The 14,591-nt window shown below is 37.6% G+C and overlaps 2 protein-coding genes across 2 annotated transcripts; one reads left to right on the forward strand and one right to left on the reverse strand.

The window, feature by feature from the left end:
* Nucleotides 1-218: 218 nt before the first annotated feature.
* LOC103328201 (putative N-acetyltransferase HLS1) lies at nt 219-2,805 on the reverse strand. The gene is made up of 3 exons (XM_008230597.2): nt 2,589-2,805; nt 2,177-2,304; nt 219-1,257 (listed from the first exon to the last, which is right to left on the reverse strand). The coding sequence occupies exons 1-3, from the start codon at nt 2,802-2,804 to the stop codon at nt 369-371; spliced, it is 1,233 nt and encodes a 410-aa protein (XP_008228819.2). The 5' UTR covers nt 2,805; the 3' UTR covers nt 219-368.
* A 4,781-nt stretch (nt 2,806-7,586) lies between these two features.
* PLMT (phospholipid N-methyltransferase) lies at nt 7,587-10,157 on the forward strand. The gene is made up of 2 exons (XM_008230575.3): nt 7,587-7,889; nt 9,639-10,157. The coding sequence occupies exons 1-2, from the start codon at nt 7,645-7,647 to the stop codon at nt 9,886-9,888; spliced, it is 495 nt and encodes a 164-aa protein (XP_008228797.2). The 5' UTR covers nt 7,587-7,644; the 3' UTR covers nt 9,889-10,157.
* The last annotated feature ends 4,434 nt before the right edge of the window (nt 10,158-14,591 follow it).

The following is a 14,591-nucleotide window of genomic DNA, read 5'->3' on the forward strand; positions in this document are numbered from 1 at the left end:
AAGTACTTAAAACAAAAAATCACGAGAAAAATAATACCCAGAATTTAGCTGCATATCTGCTTTGGTCCCTCACAACAAATGTCGAAGTCCCCAGCTTTTGTTGAACAAAGATTCTGGGACCGCAATTGCGCCCATGGTGGGAATGGCAATTGATCTCTTTATTTCTGATTATTTTATAGTCACCTAAAATGTAGAAGGTTCTTGCTTTTCATTGGTAACATGCTTCTTTTTTCTTTTTATTTCTGAGAACATGTAATTTCAGTGGATTGGATATAGGGTTATACGTACTACACTTGCAATTCTATAAGATGTAACTATGAACATGTTTTTTTTTTCCCCTTCTCTTCTCGACACAAGTGAGTACATGCCTAAAAGTGACGAGGGTCAACAAAAATATGAGACGAAGAAGAAGATGGAGTGTTGGTCCAATCAAACTGATCTGATGGTGATCTCTCTCCTCCTTGCTTTGCTTCATCAAGCTTCTTGACGCACCACGTGTCTTCTGCCCATGAAAACTTTCTCCAATGTGGGACCGACTCTCTAACTGGGTCCCTCTGGCCCACCTCAGCCACCACAGCAGCACATCCAAGATCATCCCTAGCCATGTTATGCACGAAGTTGCACAAACCCTTCATCAGCCGATTTCCATGCTCCCCTTCCATGTGCAGCCCATACATGAAATAAACCCCAAATTGCTTAAAGAAATTAGGAAACGAAGGTAATCTGAGCCATGGAAGCCATGCATCTACAAGCCTTGTGCCTACACAGCATGCATATGTTAGGCTTGAAACTCCCTTCACTTGTAACCTGAACACTTCTTTGGTGTTCCAAACACTAAGGATGGCAAAGTTTGGGGGTAGGGTCCACTTTTTTGGGTCCCATTTTGCGAGGGACTTCTCTGGTAGGGCCATGAAAGTACCCAAGCTGAGGTTGCAGGCTAAAATGGAGTCTATGTCTTTGGGGAAGAATTCTGATGATTGGGAAAAGAGTTGGCGGTAGATTGAGGCTGCTAGGGTTGTGGGGAGCTGAACAATTGCAATATTATTATTGGCTGATGAAGATATTGGCTTGTAGTGGGCGTGGACTGGTTGGACCAAAATGGTGGGTGTACGAAACTTTTTGTATGCACATTTTATAGTGAACAGATTGATTGAGGCCTCGTTGGTGCAGTCTGTGGCCATATATGCATACTCGGCTCCCTTTTCCTTGCACCATTCTTCTAAATGTCTCACTAGTTTCGTGCCAATGCCTAGCCTCCTGCATGGAAAATTCACAGCAATTACAATCAAAATGTATAACTAGTTAATATTACGTAAGTATACCCTAGATCTTCCAAGCGCTAATATACACAAGTAACAATTTATTCTTGCATGCTTCTTTAACATGCATCCATGGAGGTTTTGTCTAGATACATAGCGACGAAGGAAAAGGATGAAAACATAAGAATAATAAAATAAAGAAAAGTGGGGGTTGGATCATGGAGCACACTGTGTGGATGAGGCAATTTAGTAGCAAATCGTGCATACAATATGATGAGAGAATGGGATGGGGAGGAGTACATTCCATTAAAAAGAGATTTGATCTTTTTTTTTCTTTAGCAAAAGTAGCGGCTGGTGGATACATGTGTCGATGACAGGCTAGCTACTTGCATGCTTTTGCTCCTTTCCATGATACCAGGAACATTACGTTTCTCTTTATGCTAGAATCTAATTTCTCTCTCTCTCTCTCTCTCTCTCTCTCTCTCTGTATGTGGGGTGGGAGTGGGATTAGAATCAAGCTAAGATTATTCACCTGAGAGAGAGAGAGAGAGAGAGGAGAGAGTTTGTGTTAAGAAATGTAGAGATGGAAGTACAAAAGCAAGAAAACAGGTTCTCAGTAGTACAAGAAGCAAACTTGGAGTACAAAAGCGCAAGAGAAGCCAAAAAGAATAAAGAAGTGAAAATTAATTACTGTGTTTCTTGCTTTCACTATTACCATCCAGAAAAAACAAAACAGTTTCATGCATAAGAATTACTTAACCATTCAGTGAAAATTATCTTCCTAACATATTTTAGAGCTATAAATATACATGATCTGCAAGCTAATGCAGGTAGAACAAAATAATGAATTAATGCGCGACAAATAAAGTACAAGAAATGAGAGAGAGAGAGAGAGAGAGAGAGAGAGAGAGAGAGACCAGTGCGTGGGAGAGACCCTTAGTCCCAAAATATAAGCCAGCTTTACAAAAACTGAATTTCCTCTTGTGGCCTCTTTTACACAACCTCTTATGACACCCACAATCTCATTTTCTCCATACTCTGCAACCTGTTCACAATTACAATATTTTTTTGGGGTTACCAATTACATTTCGTTAATTCCAGGAAAAACACTCAAATTAAAAATAAATAAAGTATTTTTACTATATATAATATTAATATATGTCGTGCCTAACGTTTTTCTTTCTTCACAAACAAGTCAGTCATTATTAGAATATTAAACAAAATGGCTTTTAGACAAGAAGCAAAAAACCCTATGAGCCCTCCAAATCAAAATATATCATGCATTTAATTTTGTGATTAGGCATGCATGGAGATGAAGAGGTTAATTACCAGCATAACGTGTGTTGGTAAATGGCGAATGCGACATATAGGGTCACCCATGAGATCAGTGACTAGAGAAGGTTTTCCCCGCTGCCCAAGCTCACACCGCCTCTCCATCTCCTCCACCGCCGCCTTATCTCTTTCTTTGTCATATTCTCTCACCACCACTTCAAGCGGCAGCACCAGAGATGGCGAATTTTCAGCAGCTACCTTAGTTGGCACCATAGTAGAGAAAGAAATTAGAACTATGATGCTCAAAGTATAGTTGGTATTATCTTTCTAGTGTGTTTCTCTGTGCCTCAATCTCTCTTCTTATTTATAACTAGAGGTGTGCTGATGTGGCACCCCACCAGTGCACATTGCCGTAGGATATGTACCATTCCATTGGGGAATTGACTGGATGTTGTTTCAATTATTGGCTCATAAGGTTGATTTGGTGTTAGGATTTGACTGGCTTTGATAATTCACTATTCAATTTAAGGTATATGTCGAACCAAAAAAATGAAGGTAGATGCTAAATATTTTTCATTTTAAAGGGGGTTATTAGCGATACCTTATAAGATGTTGATATTCTACCATTTTGTGAGGATTTCATTGGATAAGTTTCCTTCATAAATAAACCATCTATCTTCAATTTGGACAACATTTCTTACTTTTCTCCTTCAACATACTTTAAATTTAGTAAGTTATCAAATTCAGTCCAATAATGGACACCAAATAAGGTACATGATATCTATGAAGCACACAACATATAATAGAAAATTGAGAGAGAGAGAGAGAGAGAGAGAGATAGGATTTATCATGTGGAGGAGTGTGTCAACTGGGGATTTTTATGATATAACTATATGACTAATGATTATCATATTTATGACATAGGTACCTACGTACTATTTTATGACAGAGGATTCTCTGTGGTCATACATCGATCATTGCACTTTTTATATAGGCAAAATATATAGTGAGGGTATGGTTTTGTTTTGTAAGTATAGTAAAATTCAACAAAATCAGTCAATAAAATAAAATTATGTGGATCACACATCCATTGCAGATTTGAGATTCATATGCCTATGTCTATTTCATCTTTGTGAAAAATGTAATCAAATGCAACATGAATATAATTGATGTGGTATACTCAAATGTAATCTAGCTAGTTGGATAAATAAATAAAAATATTTTATTAGGTAATCTTTTTTCTCGAGACAAGTAATAATTGGAAGGGGAAATTTTAACGCAATATCTTGTCGTACGAAACAAAAATGAACGCTTTTAATCACCCAAAATCCATATGTAATCCTTGTTTTTCAATAGTTAATTGGATAACAATTTAATCCAATTATCATATTCTTCTCCTTTTTCTCCTTCCCCCAAATTTTTGTGTGCTAGCATTAAGATTACCAAAATGCATAAAATTAAAAGCCTATATATTATGACCACATAGGAACCATTCCCAAATCATATAAATATAAACATAATATACTAATTTTGTTTCACCAATTATTGGTGCAGGTAGAGAGAGAGAGAGAGAGAGAGAGAGAGGGAAGCATGCGAGCACCACGTAATTGTTAAGCATGTGAAATGGTCCTGTGAGTACATCATCACCACCAAAAGGAATGATGCTTGCTTCTCAGCGCATATATTGTAATTTGTAAACAAGTGTTGCTTTCTTAGCCTTCTTTATTTGGTAAGTTTTATTAACTGGGTCTTTCTTTCAAGAGCACTTGGCGAGAGACATGTTGTGTACCTGTGTGATTCAATTTTCCTAAACAAAAGCCTATCTTAGGAAAGAATTAATGTTTTATCTCAAGTCTCAACTATATATGGTCGTTTGATGTTTGACGTATTTACTAGGATTGTAATACGAAATTGTAATGAGACATCATCAGCACACTCGGGGAAAAAAGAAAGAGAGGATGTCATTGTCAACAAAAAGGCCAAAAAAATATCCAACTGGATAGATTATGACCATCCATGTGTACCACACTTCCACTTATGCATTCTTGGTTAATTCTTTAACAATTAATGTCTTTAAGGTGGATAAGGGATTTGTAGTTAAAGCGGTTAAGAGCGTTTATTTTTACACTTGAGGTCTTAAATTCGATTCCTCTTTTTTTTAATATCGCTCATATAATAAAAAATGCCTTCGGGGTTCAAATAATTGTCTAACATGTCATCATACAAGTCCAACTGAGTTCACGATGTGACTGCACATGAGGGAGTATGTTAACTTGATATACAATATTGTTAGCATATTTTTAAGAAGCTTTTAAATTTTAATTTAAATCCAGTGTTTAAAACATTGTTTTTATAAAGATGGAATGCATGCGCATGTGAAACTTATCTATATAATTGGGTTTCGTGAATGACAGATCCTACCCTCTCCAGTGGATTAAATTAGCATTAAGCCGAGAGCCTTTGACAAGGTAAATTTGTATTGCCCATTTGCCTTGTATTGGAGATGTTCACCAAAGAGCATTGTTGATCAATTATCGAACCATTATCTCCGCAATATGTGGCACTCTTTCTAGTTGCATAAAGGTGCATGCAAGTTTTATTCTTGTTCACTATTGGTATGGCAAAAACAAAGAAAAAAGAAGTGTTGTATGTATCTGCCCTCTTTCTTGTTTTGAGAATATGCCCTCATTTTACAAACATGATCAAAATGACCATGCTTTGCATTATCTTATCCTCATGCTCCTTTTTACTACTAAATATTTTTTATTTATTTAAAAGATCATTCCTATTGAGATGAGCGATAACATATTAAATTCATACACACACAACACAGATGTTAGGACTCGAACCAAGACCTTTTCTAGAGGGAGCATTTACTCCAAACCACTATACTAGTGGGTCCTTTGTACTAAAGGAAATATGTAATTGACATAATCCGAGAAATATTTATTTTAAAGTGATCCAATTATTACTACCACCAATTTGTTGATTAATTTTCACATGATTGGTTGAATAATTGTAATAACGAACTAAACGTTTTGGTCTAAGATTTATTGGCAATTTGGGTTGACTATATTGACGGTAAAAGTTCACAATAATATTCCAGATTAGCTAGAAGCAAAGTGAAACAAATGGTTTATAGGAAATTTGGTTCTAACATATATTAAATCCTAAAAAGTTGAGAATGAAATTTGATATATATATATATATATATATATATATATATATAAATGAACATACAAAGGAAATGCCATGGAATCGATTCAAGTCCCTTGCTTTATAAAGCTGCTTTACATTATGCAATCGCGCGGTTTAAGTCCTTGGTTCCAAACGGTATGTATACGTATGGTTTAGAAAAAAAATTCCAAGAGATCTAATAGGTATGGTTAGTTTTCAATGCATCATATATAATTTAGAATTCCTAGAACTCTAAATTATACAAGTCTCCTGTCATTTTCATAACTTCTCATTTTCTTCTTTATTTGTTAAAAACATATATATATTTTCTCCTATATCGACGTCTAGACGTATATTTTCTTCTTTATCTGTTAAACGTCATGAAAAGCACAAAAATTATTCATACCGAGTTGCTCATAAATTCTTGACAAGATTTAGATAATATATTCTTTATAGGTAGAGCCTCAAAAGAGAAAACTTGTTGTTGGGTTTCCACTTGATCACATCGCCATAGCAGTGTGAAATCATGCAGATATCCATAACACGTTTTCAAACTTTTCAAATGAATATATGTATGCAATGCAAGGTACATGCATGTCCTGCTTTGGTTAATATTAATTCAACAAAGCAATTAGTATTTATAATCATCCAAAAAAGGGGTAGGCTTTTTCTCTTGGCACCTGGCATCACATGGGACAAGTGGTCCATGATCATCACCTAAAAATAAAAATTTGTGGCGCCGCCTATATGAATCGGAAAGAAGATGGAAAACTATGTGAAGTTGCTCTCATTGACTAGCACCATGACCTTGTAGGCATTTGGCATCCTCCACTTTTTAAAAAGTTTTAGGTTTCCTGAGAAAGCTGGTAGTTCAAACTTAATTTGAAAGGGTGCGTGTATGTGGTACTCATCATCTGCTAAAAGAAATAAGAGACTAGCTACTACCTTCTCCTTTTATCTTTTATCTTCTTATCTTTCTCCCTCGTTCAGTAGTGCGTGGTTTCATAATTAAAACCGTCTATTTTATTGTGATACTTCAAGGATTATTTCTATGAAAACAAAAGTGTTTTCTCTATTTATTTCATTGCAATTATAGATGAGTAACTAATTTTTTATTTAGATGATTTTTAGGGATAGGGGTGGCCCGACGTGGTTTGATTTATACCTCAAATCGTACAATGAACAAATGCAACATCATGAGGGAGTGAGGTTTCAATTTGGTTTGGTTTGATTATTTCCCTATCATATAAGCAATTATGCAAATAGTTTCTATTCTCTTACATATACCAAAGGGAGCATCATATTGTAAGTTTAATTTAATTTTTTTAAAATATACATATATATATTTAATGATTGATATTGATGTGTAGGATAAAACATAGATGGTTTGGTTTGGTTTGGTTTGGTTTAGGCGGTTCAGAATAGGCAAAATCGAACCAAAAAAAAAAAATTATAGTTTGGTTGGGTAGAATCCAAGATTAAGTATTTTAATGTGAAAACTGAATCAAATAACAAATTGGTTTGGCTTGATTGGTTTGAACAATTCATTCGATTTTCTGTGTCGAGAGTGAATCCCACATCAGGAAATTATAGACTTACATAATAGTTAAATGATTTTGAGTCTCTTTACTCATCATTACTGTTGATGCGTTAGATCCTCACATTCTAATACCTTGTCCACTTGTAATCTTAGGTCTCCTTAAGCAATGTCCCTTGACTGCATCATCCATAGCCGGGCCCTTTACGTGTGGTTCCCGAAGATGAGATAACCCGAAGCCTGCTAAACATTGGGCTATAAAGAATGGGCCTCTGTACCCGACCATGGTACGGCCCTTGTCCCATTTCGAAATTCACACAAACACACACAATACCTCAGCTCAGATTCGCTGCACCACAGATTTTCGCGAGAAAGTGAGAGAAAATCAGGTGAAAAGAAATGGGGATAGCAGCTGCACTAGGAGTGCTTTCACCTTTCCCATTCTACTATTGGCTATGGACTTACCCACAAACATGGGTTGACCTGTGTGGGAAAGGGCGTGACCCATGCACAGTGATGGCTTATGTGTCTCATTTCCTCAAGCTGATTCAGTTCCTCTCTCTCTTCTCAGTCTCCACCTTCACTTGGCCTCCCCTTCTTTACTTCTGGCCCCTCATTGCCTTCGGCCAGTTCCTCAACTTCAGGTCAGTCCAGCTATATTCATTTACACATATTCAGGTGTTTTTAATTGTTGTGTGATCGGAAGCTCACTATATCATATGTTCATTTTGCCACTGACAAGATTTTGGGACATGGGTAGTTTTCAGTTTAATTTGGATGTGTTGATGTGGAAAGATTGGAGAGGAGTTGTTTGTTCACTGACCCATGTGCTACTTATATATGGGTTCATTGATTAGGCAGTTTGTGAAGCTCTGTCTTTTAATGGCAGGAATTAATTTACCTGAATTGAATCTTTATGAAACTTGCAGAGGTCTTTACTGTTGTTTGGGCACTGAGGTTCTTGCCCATCTTCTTTTTGTCAAACATATAGGATTGAGAAAATTCCTTTTAATCATCTTTAATTAGTTCTTGTTCTAGAGCTGATGGTTCAGGGCAAATGGTTTTCATGTTGGCCATTGTTATGTGTCATGCTGCACAGCTGCAGCCTATGGCAGGTTGTTTGCTTTTAAAATGAATTCCCTTGATGGGTACTGGTGATGCCTATATTTTTCATGTCTGATGTGGAGGGCAGGGTGCATTTTAGTCCACACCAACCGTGGTTCAGCTCGTATTTGTGATCCTAGAATAGATAAAGTGATGTGAGATCCGTCATCATTTCTACCAACATCCCTTTTCAAATGCTTCTTGAAGGTTATGGCACATTACAGGCCATTCTTTCTTCTTGTGCTTCTATAGACAGCTAATCCTAGTTAATGGGAAAGGAGGCCTTTTTGTGTAAAAATCCTGACTGAGAGAAGAAAGATTCATTGAATTTGTGAAATCATATAATTCATGTGAATGAAATGTTCTGGTATGGCTAGTTAAATATAGTGATTTTCATGAGGGTTGGGAAATGATTTTCCTTGATGGTGTAATGATTCTCCTTAGTAGGCATCGGTTAGAAGAATCAACATGCTAGAACTGGTGTTTGGTTGATGCACCATTATGTTCCTTCATGATGAACATCTGCTTGAACACATTACAAATTTTGTGTGTTATCCCTGTCAGTTAAACTTTTTAAGGTAAAGTTTATGTTCCCATCCCAAAGAAAACGGGTTTAGACTTGTAGGGTAATGCAAGAAAGAGGGAGATAAGGAGAAGTGAGTACTGAGTAGCATCTTGTGAAGTTATTCTTGCGGCAAGAATCTTGCCCATGAAGAATAAATCTGATTGGAGGAAATTTCCACCCTCCGATGATCCATTCTGCCCCGCTGCTCAAGACAACACAGAGGATGAAGAGTTTGGACGGGGAGTGGTGACCCCTATCAGCCTACTCCACTCGGTAGCTATACTAAGGCATTACTGCATTTACTACTCTTAATAAACTAGTTTGTTCAGTAAATTGAAATTTATCTGCAACAGTTGAAATAGATGAACTGTGCATAATGGGAAGCATATTGAGAATAGCGCAAGGGTCCTTGATAGTAAGATAGGCCTAAAGAGAGGAAGGACTCATTAATTCCGTTGGTTGTTAAAGTACCATGAAAATGTCCTTGATTTGAAATCTCTCTTTGAAGCTCAGTTTGTCTCAACCGTAAGAGGCTATAGCATGGAATGTATAAAAGAACTATGAAATCTCTTAATCATTAAATGTAGCCTGTAATTTATGTCTATCCAAGAGTTCAGCAGCAGGGATTTTAAGCTGCCAAGTAAAGATTAATTATTTCTGTTTCTCTTTGGTCAATTGATTGTTCCAAATATGTATATCTGATTATTTTCCTGTCAATTTTTAGGGTCTATCAGTTGCTCGGCGAATCTGGTACTTATTATGGAGTACGTTTTGGGAAGAACATTCCCTGGGTGACAGAATTTCCATTTGGGTACATAAAAGATCCTCAGTATGTGGGAAGTATTTTAAGTCTTCTCGCATGCCTGTGGTGGGTACCATTTCGATACATTTTGTTGTGGACGTTGGGCTATGTTGTAATGATACTAGTGGAGTCAAAGGAAGATCCTGCAACTCGTGCAAAGCCAACATCATAATTCAACATTTTGAATTAGACCAGAGAATCAGTCATGTTTAGAACACCAAAAGTTGTTGAGTTGAGATTGCAGTAGGTTTTTCTTCTCTTTTGTCCTGCATCATCCATGTCGAATTTGGGTTTTCGTTGTCTTCTGCCATAACATCTTATGTAATGACATTAATTCATTAATCCTGCGTAAGGTACTATCTATTGAGGTCAAGCTCACCTAAGGACCTAAAAATAAAGTCCTATGAGCAACTATTTAATAAAAACCTCTGGATTAATCTAGCGGCAGATGTTGTTAGTAGTTTAAACCCTCATTCATACTCCTTGTTCTACTCATACTCATACAATCCTTCTAACCATTCTAACCCAAAAAACAAAAACTTAATAATAATAAACTAGGGTTACATGTTTATCCCTGTCCCTTCCTCCCCAGTCATCTTTCTCCCCCTTCCCTTTCTCATCGCTGTTTCTGAATATAGGTACAAAAGAAAGCATATTCTTGTAGGAGCAAGGCTTATAAAAGTGTATGGCTAGCCAATTCCTATTGTCAACTAAAAAGCATACACGATAAATAAATATTAGAAGAAGATGAAGTGTTTTGGTTAGGGTGGAGAGAAGAAGCTTATGTTGATTCTCAGTTATTTTAATTTCTGGGTTTTGTCTCTGCAAATACAGAGTGGCAGTTTGAGTTGTGGATCGCTGTCGCATGGAGTCTGAGACGTCTCTTATGATTCAATCAAGGTCACAGTGATTAGTGTAGAAAATGTTTATCTTTACTGATTTGAGAAGGATACAAGAATACAATATTTATACAGGGATTTCTAATAACTGAACACTGTTACAAATCATTGAATTGATCTCATTGATTTGGTGGTAACTCATGTAACTACCTAACACTCCCCCGCAAACTTGACTCCGGGGACGTGACAAGTTTGGAAACGAGACGATTGAACCAATCCGTGGGTAAACCTTTGGCGAAAACGTCAACCAATTGGTGTGTAGAGGGAATAAATTGAACTTGTTGACTTTCTAAGGGCAAAGCCTTAGCGAACAAAATGATAATCGCGACCAAAAAAATTTGTGAGAATGAAAGACCGGATTAGCTGCCATGTAAGTAGCTGAAAAATTGTCACAATTAAGAATAACCGAACAAGGGAGAGGATACCGAAGTTCACATAAAAGGCCTTGAATCCAAATAGTATCAGCCCTGCATAACCTAAAGCACGGTATTCGACTTTGGCGCTAGATTGAGACACTGTACATTGTTTCTTGGCACTCCATGATATGAGATTGGGTCCCAAAAAGATACACAACCCTATAGTTGATCGACGAGTGTCTGGACACCTTGCCCAATCGGCATTCGAGTATGCAATAAGTAGAGAAGAATCATTGGAATGGCAAAGTGAAATTGGTACTTAGGTGACTAATGGTAAATTTAATTACACAAACAAGACAAAACAACATAGCAATCTTCACACACTTTAAACCTTGACCAAATACACATATGACTAGTCAACTGCTAGTCATGAACAATCACAATCAAGAGAACATACAGATCATGCCACAATGTACCTGCAACCCTAGAAGATTAATAGTGACAACCTAGACACTCAGAAGGACCCGTCAATCTAGGCATCCCCTGTGCTAGCAACAACTATGGTGAAAGTGTGTGAAATCATCAAAATCATGCAAACATCAAACAGCAGATAAAGATGACTAGTCAACCACCAAGAACACAAACCCAAAAAATTACAGATATGCAAAACAGATTTTGTTCACCCAGAAACCCACCATTGGAAAAAACTGGGAGTCATCAACCGACCAGGCACTCCACTAAGTAGAAAAAGATTCTTACAAAGGAAACACAACCAAGCTCAAGATTCACCTAGGTCTATTTAGGAATATGAGCAATACCTCATTTGTGCAATCTTCTTCTCCAACTTAGCAAAACTTGAAGCTCAGTTCTTCATGGCAATGGCAGCTCCTTCTCCAGCTCGTTCATCCCATGGCACAAGCTTGCAAGTTCCAACACAGACCGAAACCAATATTTGGATTCAAAGGAGAATGACCAATTTCTTCAAGAAACCATACTCTTGAAGAAATCAGTCTTGAATCTGACCTAGATATAAATGAGAGATGATTTGAATAGCTAGATGCAGATTCGGGTTTTCAAAAGCAGTTTTTCAAAAAGAAATCAATTGGAAAAACTCATAGATGAAAATATATGGTTCTCTCTAGAGGAAGAAGAGAAAGAAAGCAAAACGATCTTTCCCCAAAACTTCCACGCAAAAGAGACAGCAGCTAAATGACCAAAATCGTGGCCTTTACTGAGCCAAAAAATTCGTTAGGTCGAAACCACAGATGGCAGCAGAGAGAGAGAAAGAGGAATAGGACAAAACAGTTTGTTATCCAGCTGGAAGCAAGGATGACTAGTCATATGAGAAACGGATGACTAGTCATCATTTTATGAAGATTGTTTAATGTAATGATATGCAATGCTCAATACCTTTGTCAACTTGCTTGAGCCACCATAGAGCAGAGATTAGAGAAGAGCACCAATAAAAGTTTTCCCTAATCTAGACTTGAGCTTGATAAATTACATTACACATCCTATTACAAAGTTGTCAAGGGAAGCCAAAAGAAAATAGTAAAAACCATACATTAACACAAAGGGATAAACCAGGCCAAGAGTTCCTTTGAGGTAATGAAGTATTCATTTCACAGCTTCCAAATGTGTATCACTAGGAGAACTCATGAATTGAGAAACATGTTGAATTGCATAGGCTATATCAGGGTGAGTTATGGTGAGATATTGAAGACCACTCACGAGTTGGCGATATAGAGTTGGATCAGGAAGGCGAGACCCATCAGTGCAAGAAGCAGAGGTCAGGGAGGCCATGGGGGTTTACACTCTAGGAGATTACTTTTTCGGAGAAGATCGAGTGTATATTTATTTTGTGTAAGGTGAATAGAATCTTTGAGATGTGAGACTTTGATGCCAAGAAAGTAATAAAGCCTGCCAAGATCTTTAACTTTAAATTCAATACTAAGAGCATGAATAAAAGCGGAAAGTTGAGAGGGATTACTACTTGTAAGCACGATATCATTGATGTAGAGGAGTAAAATCATGACATGCGAGCAATCACGATACATAAACAAGGACGAATCAGATCGACTTTGGATGAAACCAACCCAAAGTTGAAAAGCGCTAAACCTCTGAAACCAAGTGCGGGGGGCTTGCTTGAGACCATATATTGCCTTATGGAATTTTTCAAACATGAGTGGGCCGAAGAGGATCAGCGAAATCGGAAAGTTGTTGCATAAACATCGCCTCGGAGAGATAACCGTGCAAAAAAGTGTTTTTAACATTGAGTTGCCATATTCCCCACCCACAAGAAACAACAATGCTCAAAATGGTGCGAATAGTGATTGACTTGACCACTGGACTAAATGTGTCAAAATAATATCCTGGGATGTTGGCGACAAGATGTGCTTTAATTGATCTATCAGAGCATCGTTTGATCTTGAATACCCATTTGCAGCTGGCTGCATTTTGATGGGAAGAAGATGGGACAAGAGACCATGTTCCTTGGCGAAGAAGAGCATTGAACTCGTATAGCATGGCCTATTGCCAGTGGGGAGACTTGGACCCTTGTGCATAACAAAAGGGTTCAATCTCGGACTCAACCACGGCTATGAGAGCTTGTGGAATTGGATAACGAGCAGAGAAGTTGGACTGAAATTTTGGGTTGGGTTTGAAGATGCCAAAGCAAGAGTAGGTATGAATTAGGCTGAAGCGACTGATAGGAGGAGGTGGTGCCGGCATTGAAGAAGAGAGAGGCAAGTCTGTGGATGGTGGAGAATGTGGTGGAGCAGCAGGCGAGTTTGTGTAGTGCGTGGCAGGGCTCGGTGGAGCAAAAGTAGGTGGAATATGGTTGGGTAATGTGATACAAGACTCAGCTGCAAAGATGATAGAGTCTAAAGGCGTCACAACATAATAGACATGACAGAAAGACTGTTGTTGTAGGCTTGGGCCGACTGAGAAAAGTAGTGAGTAAGGCCTATCAGAGATAGAGTTAATTGGTAGAGGCCCAACAGGAACAAAAATAATTTCTTGAACTGGTGGTGATGAAGAGGTAGCAGCAGCACAAGGAAATGAATCTTTATGAAACACAACATGGTGAGATGTGTAAAGACGGTTTGTGAGAAGATGAAGGCATCGATAGCCAAGATAATGCTCACTGTAACCTACAAAAATACAAGCTAAAGAACAAGGTTGTAATTTGTTAGAAATATAATCCCCAAGGTAGGGAAAGCAGACATAGCTAGAGGTACGAAGGAGAAAGTAATCAGGTTGTTTGCCATGTACTTTGAAAAATAGAGAAATCTATTGAAGAGTAGGAGTAGGAAGACGATTGATCAAATAGACAAAAGTACAAAGAGCTTTAACCCATAGGTTGAGTGGGACTTGGGTGATTTGAAGGAGAGTGTGACCCATGTCGGCTATATGACGATGTTTTCTTTCAGCAATGACATTCTATTGTGGGGTATGAGGGCAAGATTACCTATGTAAAATGCCTTTATGTACACAAAAATGCTTGAACATCAAATTATCAAATTCTTTGCTGCCATCACTTTGGAATTGTTTAACAGAGGATGAAAATTGAGTTTGCACATACGTCACAAAGTTAGAGAAATGAGAGAAAACTTCATACT

The sequence above is a fragment of the Prunus mume genome, linkage group LG4 (genome assembly GCF_029339155.1).
Source record: "Prunus mume cultivar Tortuosa linkage group LG4, ASM2933915v1, whole genome shotgun sequence".
In the NCBI taxonomy this organism is placed as follows: Eukaryota; Viridiplantae; Streptophyta; class Magnoliopsida; order Rosales; family Rosaceae; genus Prunus; species Prunus mume.

Excerpts from the sequence above, each read along its gene's own strand:
- PLMT (XM_008230575.3), top strand. The coding sequence starts at position 7,645 with ATGGGGATAGCAGCTGCACTAGGAGTGCTTTCACCTTTCCCATTCTAC. Across the intron at positions 7,890-9,638 it reads GGCCAGTTCCTCAACTTCAG|GGTCTATCAGTTGCTCGGCG; the intron begins GTCAGTCCAGCT and ends GTCAATTTTTAG.
- LOC103328201 (XM_008230597.2), bottom strand. The coding sequence starts at position 2,804 with ATGGTGCCAACTAAGGTAGCTGCTGAAAATTCGCCATCTCTGGTGCTG. Across the intron at positions 2,305-2,588 it reads TACCAACACACGTTATGCTG|GTTGCAGAGTATGGAGAAAA; the intron begins GTAATTAACCTC and ends AATTGTGAACAG. Across the intron at positions 1,258-2,176 it reads AGGGTCTCTCCCACGCACTG|GAGGCTAGGCATTGGCACGA; the intron begins GTCTCTCTCTCT and ends TTTTCCATGCAG.